Genomic DNA, 10,168 nt, shown 5'->3' on the forward strand with positions numbered 1-10,168 from the left:
GGGGGGGGGGGGGGGTCTCCCCGCGGCTGGATGCCAAGCCCTGTAGCGCCAGCAGCACTTCTTGGGGGAAGGGGGGCACCAGTGCTCTGCCTGCCCCACTACCTGTCAACTAAGCTGAGAGGCGGGGCACCAGCACTCAGGGGGTGCATGTGCACCCCCTACGTATCCCCTATGCATTTGGTGATCGCCCACATCCTAATTCCTTCCAGCTACCTCTACGTGCTCTGCACAACCCTCTAGGGGCAAGCCCTGATGGCCCACACCCTGATTGTACCCCTGACAGTGAGAAAGGGAGTGAGGAGGGCAGGAGGACTCGACTTGAGGACCGTGTTCCCATGAGTGAGCAGCGGATGGGAGTGAAAGCAGGCAGGGGGCTTAAAGGCAAGGATGGAGCCAAATGAGGCTCATCCCATGTGATCAAATGAGGCCTGACCCTGGGATCGTATTGCTGTCACCACCCAGGCAGGGAGCCCTTTCCAAATCACCCGTTGTCCCTTCCCCTTGTGTCAGGGAGCAGCTGGAGATGGAGCGGGATCTGTTGCGGGTTATTCAAAGCCTGGGGCACCCCGAGCAGTAGCAAACTCGAAGAAACGCTTGGGTGCTGATCTTGCTGGGGTGATCTGACCCCAGCTGACTTCCTGCCCCTTGGGCAGGGGCCCGGACCCGATGATCTTGCGAGGTCCCTTCCAGCCCGAATGACAATCTGTGAGATTCTCCAAGAGCGCTCGGTCCATCTGGAAAGCCTTGGCGAGGTGCTGGCAGCAGCCGATCAGTGGTTCGCGCAGTGGGAGCAGGGGAGTCTCCCGGGTTGTTTTAGTGTCTGGAACAGATCAAACTTTGTTTGGAGTTGCCATGGCGATGGGTTTTCTGGCTTTCTGTGTTCGGCTGTTGCTGGGGGATGCAGGGATGCCAAGCCGGGTGCTCGCCAGCTCCCCGGCAACCAAGCTGGACGTGGCAATGGCCGCATTGATTGGATTTTCCTCGTTATGGTGTGAGCGCTCTGCTCAGGGGGCTCGGGAGGCAGGAACTGCTGCTGTCGGGATGGGGCTGCCCCCAGCAGCTGAGATGCCCCTGGCCCCCAAGGTAATAGCAGGTCCTTTCCCCTTAGGATGCAGTTGCTGAGCCTCTTTCAGGTCCCAGTCCCATGACTTCCTTTGGCCTCCTTGCCCCAGCTCATTTGACGGAGTTTTCTGGCCGTGGAGACCTGGAGTTGGGTGGGGGCATCGGCACACAGGGATTCAACAGCAGAAAATAGTTAAATTTGAGAGCCCGGGACTAGAAAGGAACAAGTGTGGCATGGGCAGGGGGCGGTGAAATCTGGGGGAACTAGAACGAGGGAGAAGGACTGGCTCCATCTAGACCCTTAGCATAGGACTTCCTGCTGTAGTCACCAGCTCGCCTTTCATCCCCTCGCCCCACGTGCTAGGCTTCCTGGGGGATCAGACAAAACATTGAGGACCTAAGCAGGGTTGTCCCTTAAAAAGTCTGTGGCATTGTTTCTGGCAAGAACAGTGGGGCTAGTCCCCCTGTTCTGGCCTAGGCTTTTGCTCAGGCAGTGACTATTTCCCTGCACCGTTGGGTATTGCGTTCACTCTTTTCTGCCTCGGCTCTTAAGCAGCTGCCCTGTTCCACTGCAGAGGTGGCTGCATTTCAGCGGCGGGTGAATTGATTCTTGTGTCCGTAGCGCTCGGTATTATTTATTGTTCCTCTTTCCTAACCCCAAGATATTTTATGGCACCAATAGTGTCAGCTCCTGCTTTGAGAAGAGGTCCCTCTAATGGAGTAAGATCCTGCTATACCCTGCTCCTCTCCTCGTCTCCTCATCACCACCTTGTAGCGCCGTAAAGTGAAGCTCTGGGCTTCTGCTCCTGATCCACACTGACCTGCTCCCCTACAGCTCCAGTCTGGGGTTCCCTTGCTTCCTCCAGCCTTGCCGCCTGAAGAGCATCACCTAGGTCTCTCCTGGTGGGCTCAGGCAGTGAGACACCGAACACATTAGCAATACTGGTAGAGTACCTCCCTTCCTTATCCTTCCACCTTAGCACCAGAGGTTTGCAGTCGGTTGGACTGTGACCATTTCACCACAAGGTGCAGATCAACCTGCCACAGTAACCTGTCATAGTCTTTGTTTCCTACCCCCCATTTCCTTCCCATCCTCAGCAAAGTGAACCAACAAAGATTATATGTTACCCTCTGAACCGCAGATAAAAATATTGAATAGCAAGAACCAGTCCCTTGGCAACTCTGCTAAGAATTGCCTGGCTTGTGGCCGTCTCCATATTAACAGTGACACCGGGAGCTGTGTTTTTAATATGTGCCTTGTTAATTCCATGTAATGCACTTGTTTTTCATGGAATCATCACAAAGTCCTAATTCACCTGCTTTGGAAAATGGCAAGTACACTGCATCAACACAGCGGCCTCTGTTAACCGGACCGCTCATGCTGCCAAACAACCGGCTTCCCCCAAACAATGGCTGGTGGTCAGTGATACTTGCATCCTCTTATTCTCTGCAAGTAGCCTTCTAAGATTCATAGATTCATAGCTGTAGGGTCGCAAGGGACCTAAGTAGATCATCAAGTCTGACCCTCTGCCCTGGGCAGGAGTGAATAGTGGGCTTCAATTTTTTGCAGTTAATAATGCACTGTATACAGAGTACCAACTCAGCCTTGCCTTCCTTGAAAGTGCTAGAGGGAGTCATTTCACCAGCTATTTACAAATTTCAAATGCTAATGTATTTACAATAGAAACCAATGTATTTAAAACCATTAAATATATCGTGTTTAACTCTGCTATTAGTTTACATGAACACCGCTTACCTCTGGCACCAGTTTTTCCTGCTAGCATTTTAGAAAGTCAAAAATGCTATTCCTGGAGGGGCAAAAATAAAAGCTGGCATATAACCCCAGCTAGGTAACTGTCAAGCTTCCTCTTAATGACCCCCAAGGTAGGAGCCAGCACCACAAGTTAATCATTCTGTTATTTTGCCAGGGATTGACATTAATAAATTCACTGTCATTCCTTGTTAAAGTATTGGGTCTATGCCGGGAGACGTTCAGCACCTTGAAATTTTCCCTCCAAGACTGGTGAAAAATTGAGTGCAATACTAGGTCACTGGGGGGGGAGGGCCAAGATGTGGGTGGTGGTGGATTAGTTACTGTGGACTGATGGTGTTTGCCAACCAAATGTTCCCAAGAGAACAAAGACCATCAGGAATGTGCTGCCATAGTAGCTGGTAGCCTTCGTTTTTCCTTACTCGCTCTGTGCCCTGGGCTGTCTCATCTGTCTGCGTCTGGGCCCTCAGGGAAGTGGCTGGCTTGGTCCTACCACTGAAAGGCTCCACGAGATGTCCCTCTCAAGCAAGACAGCCTTCTCCAGAGATGGTTTCTCAGTGTCTGGTCGGAAAGGACTGGGAACACAAACTCCCCTGAAACTCAGCCATGTGCCTGGATGGGGCAGGCCTTTCCCGGCTCCTCATTTCCCCTTCTTCCTCTCCAGATGAATCCTCTTGCCCCCGAGGTGGCCGGATCCATCTGCCAAGCCTGAATTGCTACTGGCTCAGCCAAGCCAAGGAGACCTGGCAGGATGCCCGACAGCTCTGCCAAGCGATGCCAGGAGGAGACCTGGCCGTTGTAAGCTCTCAAGAGGTGCAGAGCTTCCTGCAGGAGACTTTCCCCAGGTGCATGCCCTGCTGCAGCCCTATTGCTGTGCTAATACTAGCATTGCTATGAGGGTGGGTGCCATTCAGTCAAGCACCTTCCCTCCCCTAGTGCCAAGGTGGTGTTGCTCAAGGCAGTCAGACAGTGGGTGTAGCAGGCATCGTGCCTCTCCAGGTGTCCCCAGGCAGTTGTGTGATGCCACAGCAGAATACGTGCAGTTTAGACCCCCTAAGATGTGGATGTTGGACCAGCCTTAATAAGGAACTGTTTTAAGCAGGCACCTCAACAAGAGCTTTTGCACGTTCCAGACCCTAGTCATTATGGGATGGAGGATCAGAAGTGGTGAGACCCTCCAGCTTTCTTTAAATTTAGCAGAGGTTGCCAAGGCCAGGCACCTCTAGAAGCCAACCTTTATGCCCCTTCAGAGAAGCCCTAGGTGGTTATGCTGGGAGTTAAGGGATGGGTGTCACAACCCATGGATGGTGGAAGCAGCTGCAGGAAGCCTTGTGTGTGGATGTGACTGGGCTGGGTGCTCAACTTGCACTTTTTATTTCCACCAGTGCAAGATGGGATGGGAGCAATTCCTAGGGCACAGAAGCCCTGAGGGGATCAGGCTCCATGTGCTTGGGGGATATCCTTCGTGTTGGCAGAAGAGTACCAATTATTTGGACCCTTTTAAATGCTGTAGGGTTGTCTTAGGGGTACTCAGTGGGACCAGACATCAACACTGAGCAGCTGCCTCCTACCTACCCCAACACCCACTCCCTTCCCCAGCTGACTTCTGGGCTCCATGTTGAATTGCCAAAGCTGTTGTGCGGTAAGCAGATGTCCTTTCTGTCTTTCTCTTCGGCAGTGCTGGCACAGCTTGGATCGGGTTGGGTGACCTCAGCTCATTGGGGTCCTTGCGCTGGGTCGATGGGAGCCCTGTGAACTCTTTCCAGAATTGGGCACCCTCAGGCAGGCCTGAGGGAAAGGAGAACTGTATCCAGATGCACCTCTTCAGCTCCAAAGGGCTTTGGAGGAGCAGCCGGTGCTCTGCAACGTCCTTGTTCCTCTGTGAGATGAGGGCTGGAGGTATGGCACACCCCGCCTGCTTCTAGGGGTAGGGTCTTATAGCTCTGTCTCTGCCTGCCAGTCCCTCTTTTCATCAGCCTTGTCTGTTGGCCAGGGCACTGATTCAGCAAAGCGCTTGCACCCATGCCTACACCGTTGCTGCCTTGAGATCCTGCTGTAGCTCAGCTGGTCTCCTTGAGCCCTGCAATCCAGCTGGGTCAGCGAGGCAAGCTGGCAGCAGGGCCTGACTTCTCTGCAGACAGAGAAGTGACCACATGTGTTATGTCTGCAGCCATCCTGCCCAACCCAGACCTGTTCCTGACAGGAGTGCCGGCATTCAGCAGGGCCTACGAGGTCAAGAACATCAGCATTGAGCAGCTGCCTCCTCTTATAGGAACCAACCACATTGAGGTAATGTCCAGGCCAAGACCCCTGAGGCGGATGCATGTCAGTATTATAGATGGGTCCGTATGAGCTGTCTTCGCCCTTCCCTCCCTGACTTAGGGCCACTCACTGCGTATCCTTTGGGAGTGAGACACAGACCTGCCCAGAAGCAGCAAAATGTCAACCAGAGGCAGTTCTCCTAATGCTTAAGGCCCAGAAATTATGAGAAAATTGTATTTCCTGCTCCCAGGCTGGATAACCAGGGCTGTGCTTTGACTACAGCACAGATCTTTGGGCAGTAACATGAGCCCCAGACATCCCAAGAGCATCACGTCACGACAGCACAAATGGACCCATGCCCACCCCGCCCCTCTCCCCTCCTCTCAGATCTCTCCACGAGGGCTTTGTGGACCTTTCTCCTTCACATGTCCTGTGCATCCTTTCTTGGCCCTGTCTTGCAGTTGATGCTGTTCCCTGGCCTCTGGTTCAGCCAGGCAGGCACCCTTGTCTCCGTGGATTTGGGGGTGCAATCAACAAAGAAGCCTGTTCTCATCCGGTTCCAGATCTTCCGCCCATATTGCAACCCCAACCAGCACTTGGTCCCTCCTGGTAAGAGTTCAGCTTCCATAATTCTCTCGTACTTGTAGCAGCAAACATGGGCTTTTGCCACAATACCCTATATCATTACAATGAGCAAAATAAGCTACGCTGACCCTGGTATAACTGCATCTAACTGGAGCTTTTGCCAGTGTAGAAATGCCATTGAAGAAAAGACACCCCCCTAGGCTAATGTTCACGTTGGAAACTAACTTGCTATTTGAGTGCATTCAAAATTAAGCAGGGCAAGATTCCCAGCAATCCTGTAAGTGAAACATAGAAGAGGGCTAATCCTTTCTTAAGTTATGCTCCTCCAAAGAGGATGTTCTAAGCAGGATGTCTTCCTTCTAATTAGGATGTCATTGGCTGCTATCGCTTTCCTCTGCAGGAAGCAGTGTGGATAGAGCTAATTGAAAACCAGTCCATTTTTTTCCCCCCGGTCCAAATACGAGTAGATACACACACAGGTGCTCCTCTTCCATTAGTTTCCAGGTGCAACCAGCAGTGGGCTGCAATGATTACCCCCAAGAAAAGCAGAGAGGAGAGGTTAAGGGACTAGCAAAAGGCTATGCAGAGCCAGGAATAGACCTGGATCCTAGCCCAGTGCCCCCATCCTCCAGACTGTTCCTCCCAAGTAGGAGACTGTCTTGCTTCATCTTCCTTGTCCAGTTCAAATTCTGGGCTGTCAGAAATCCAGATCTGTTTTCAAAACCTGCCTGTTGGCCCTTTTTCTCCTTGATTGTTTGGTTCTTCCACCAAGATGGGGAACATCATTGCAGATCTGAATGGTATGTTGTACTGGGTGTTCAGGAGAATACACAGAGCCTGGAATACACGTTTAGGCGAACGCCCAGCATGGGAAACCCTAATAATGCAGCTTGCTTTGCCTTTGAGCTCTAAGGGTTGCCATAACATGCAGCATATATTTCTTCTCAGGCTGTCAGCTGCTTCACAGTCCATTCACCTGCTGTCACCCCAGGCCACTCTGCAACACCACAGGTGGGTGCCTGGGTGGACAGCAGTGGTGCCCATTGAGAGAAGGCTGTCTGAACATCTCCAGCCCTTGTAGCTCTTATGCCTTTAAGAATGTGACCTCCAATATCCTGCCCTTCCCGAGCCCCCCACGTTACATGGCGACCCCTCCATCCTACTTGCCAGTGGCTGACCTCTCCGTGGTCCTCCCTCCCAGCAGCAAAAGCAGCCACCTCCATGTAAGTGATTCCAGGACCTCATCCTGTTAGATCTTCTCTGTCTCCCACATTTCTCCTGTCTGGTTATTTCCTGCCCTTTTCTCCTTGCATTGTCACTTGCCGGTGTTTGTTGCGTGTGGGGGCAGCAATTTTGTGGCATCCTTGGGTGTGAACCTGAGTGATTCAGCTTTGTGGAGTGGGTTGCCATCATCCTGTTGTGAGGCAGGGTCAGTCTGTGTACATGCCACATCACAGCGTGCAGACCTGACACTCGAACCCCTGTGCACTGTGAGCCTTGCAGTGACCCTGGCAAAATGCAGGAATTTAAATTAAATTAAGCGGTGGTGGGTAACAGCCCTTCCCAACTTCCTCTCTCCTTCATCCTCCTCCCCTTCCCTCTCCTGTTCTTCTCTCCCTTGTTTCTTCCTCCTATTGTCCTCCTTCCTGTCCCTCACACATCATAGGTAGGAGCTGAGGTAGGGTAAGCTCTGAGGCCAATCTGGTGACAGTAGATGCTACAGTCCCAAAGGGAGATGATTCTTTCTGTGCGTTTCAGGTCTTCCTGCCTAGAGAGGAGACTCACGTCAACCCCAATGACATTATTGGGATACAGCACAGTGCAGAGGCAGGCTTGTTCCTCCAGTGTCTGCACCACTCCAGCTCCCCCTGGCGCCAAAGCTACATCAGCCTTGTGAAGGACGGCTGGTGGGAAGAAGACATCAGTGGCTTTGCCAACCCTACATGGGTGGACAGCGTCCTCTGTGACATCCGAGTCACCTTTGCATATAGCACACGAAGCCTTGCCACCAGCCCTCTACTTGGTGGACATTCAGAGCCCGGCACATACACCTACATGGCAACGGTACAGAACGTGGTCAGTAGCAGGCAGGTGGACTGCACGGTGAAGGTGCAGACCAGGGTCAGTGGGCTTCAGATTATCCACCCAACACCAGTCAATGGGAAGCTCCATGTGGCCACAAAACGTGGAACCCTGATGGTCGTCAAGATCCTCTCCGGCTGCAATGCCGTGGCCCACTGGATGGCACCTGTGAATAAGGCTGGGGTGCCTTTTGAGCCCACTTGCCCTGCCAGCATTGTGCCACGTGTGCCCGCCTGCCGCAAAGACACTGCAGACACCTGGTTCTCCTCTGCTGTGCTTCTCATGGAGGAGCCAAGAATGGAGACCCTCAATGTGCTGGTGTCCAACAAGGTCAGCTCCCAGAAGCTATCAGTAAAGATTCAGTCTTATGACACCATCAAAGGACTCCGGGTGATGCCTCCTGGTCCTCTTAGGATGTTAGTAGATGTGTCCCAGGTAGGTTATGCTACTACCCCTCTTTGATATGCTGTGGCTTTGCTGAATGCTGATGGTACTCTAATACCAAACCTATTGTGGGTAGGGGCCTCACTCAGTGACCACTAGGTATACCCTGAGCTGCAACACACTGCTGTTCTCATTTAGCAGAAATCTCCAAGGGCAGCCCAAAGGTCTCCCAGGATGCCTGAGACCCTGGGGACCAGTCTGGCTTGGAGTATTGTCTCTCGCACCTTCTTGCTCCCGTATAAGTGAGCTTGACCTGTTGCATTAAGTCCACTGGATGGCTTCTGGGAAGCAAGTGAATGCTATGCCCAGGAGTTCATGTCTCACTTTGTTTTAAGCCCATTGGAGCTTCCCACCTCCTTTCCATTAGCCCCATCCAGCATGTAGCTGGACCATCCCATCCCTAGGGCCTGGGTCAACATCTGATTGCTTTGCTTGGCAGGTATTCTCTGCAGAGCTCAGCCAGGGCTCCTCCATCTCCTACACCTGGGTCATTGACAACATGAGCATGTTTGCCTACAATGGACAGACCTACAGTGTCAGGTTCAAAAAGCCGGCCATCTACCGGCTGAAGGTGAGGCAGTGTTACAAGCCACCACAGTCTGCTTCATCTGAGGCAAACAAAGCAAGGAAAGGGCATCAGTTCATCAGAACAAGGGGTTGGGGAACTGGGGCTCCTGGTGCTTTTCTTAAACAAGTCACCTACCACTTTGCACTTCCGTTTCTCCACCTCTGAAATGGGGACAGCAAGTCTTAATCCCCTCCCAGAAATGTCATGGTGTTTTAAGTGTTGTTTCTAAGGTGCCATGAGCCCCTCCCCCCCAAGCACATACTTTTAGAGGGACAGATATACAGACAGGTTTGCCAATTATTATTAAACTGTAAATTTTACATTTACATTTAATTATTAAAATGTAAATGTAGAAGCCTGCTCTTCCAAGTTCAACATGGTCTAAGCCAGACTTCATGGAGGAGTCAGAAATCACTGCAGCAGCTTGACTGAAGACCCTGCTTCTCAGACCCATCTGCCCCAGTTGCTTGTCCCTCTGTGAGGCTGATCTCCGAGTGGGAGTCACTGCATGTTCCTCTGCAGCTCAGATACGAAAGGTCACTGCTGAGGATAGCAATCATGGTTCTCTGGGTGGCTTTTCCCTGACTATTCATAGATCCATAGATGTTAGGCCACTTCCTTCTGTTCCTTGCTCTGAATTCATCCTGAGCAGACTTGGAGAACTACTCAGTACTGCCATCATTCCCTGACCTCTGCCAACCACTTGGATGGCAAAGGGCACTCATCTGGGAGATGTATGACATGCATCAAGGGAGATGTTGGTAAGATAGTCCAAGGTTGAGGGGTGTGAGGAGAATCGAGGGTCATGAGGCAGTGTGGCTGAGGAAGGTCACCGGTTGTGAGGCAGTGGGTTGGGTGGATGGGAATGCACAGGGTTTTCTTTCCTACCCATGTTTGATGCAGTTCTGTTCTTTCCATGCAGCTACAAGCGGAGAATCCTGTGAGTTCTGAGACTCTGGAAATAGAGCTGAGAGCCGAGCCCATGAATCCACTGGCCAACCCTGAGTTTCTGGGGATCCCTACGGTGGTGCCAGTCAATGTTCTCCAAACTTTGATATTCAGGGTGGAAGTGGACACTGCTGTGGAAGTCACTGTGAGGTGATAGCCCCGTGGGGTCCAGGAAGGGACAGCTCTCTGTCCCCAGTCTTCAAGGGGGGGATTTTCAACCATAGAGGTCAAGCCAACAAGGTCAATTTAATCTGGTGTGATTTTAGAGAGGATCACCAGGGAGCTTCCAGGGGGGAATGACCCCTCAGAGGACATTGTGGTGGGTGTGGTTTATTGCCCATTACTCATGTCATTGTGTGGTGTCCAGTTGGAGCATCACCTCGCAGCAGGAAGGACAAAAAGGGAATCAAGCTGGGAGGAGGGTGGAAATGATCCCCCCCCCCCCC

The 10,168-nt window shown here is 52.1% G+C and overlaps 1 protein-coding gene across 3 annotated transcripts in view; it reads left to right on the forward strand.

Annotated features, from left to right (window-relative positions):
• Positions 1 to 10,168, forward strand: part of LOC109297763 (polycystin-1-like) — a 79,047-nt gene that overhangs the window by 9,306 nt on the left and 59,573 nt on the right. For all 3 annotated transcript variants that reach the window (XR_002097411.1, XM_019517786.1, XM_019517794.1), the window contains exons 7-14: positions 3,498 to 3,678; positions 4,512 to 4,732; positions 5,004 to 5,122; positions 5,557 to 5,704; positions 6,629 to 6,903; positions 7,439 to 8,197; positions 8,646 to 8,777; positions 9,697 to 9,872. Coding sequence is in view for 2 of the 3 variants with exons in the window: in XM_019517786.1 (XP_019373331.1) it covers positions 3,498 to 3,678; positions 4,512 to 4,732; positions 5,004 to 5,122; positions 5,557 to 5,704; positions 6,629 to 6,903; positions 7,439 to 8,197; positions 8,646 to 8,777; positions 9,697 to 9,872 (2,011 nt within the window). In the remaining variant the exon portion in view is untranslated. The remainder of the gene's footprint in view (positions 1 to 3,497; positions 3,679 to 4,511; positions 4,733 to 5,003; positions 5,123 to 5,556; positions 5,705 to 6,628; positions 6,904 to 7,438; positions 8,198 to 8,645; positions 8,778 to 9,696; positions 9,873 to 10,168) is intronic.

The sequence above is a fragment of the Gavialis gangeticus genome, unplaced genomic scaffold (assembly GCF_001723915.1).
Source record: "Gavialis gangeticus isolate Ggan-Ray unplaced genomic scaffold, GavGan_comp1, whole genome shotgun sequence".
Classification (NCBI taxonomy): Eukaryota; Metazoa; Chordata; order Crocodylia; family Gavialidae; genus Gavialis; species Gavialis gangeticus.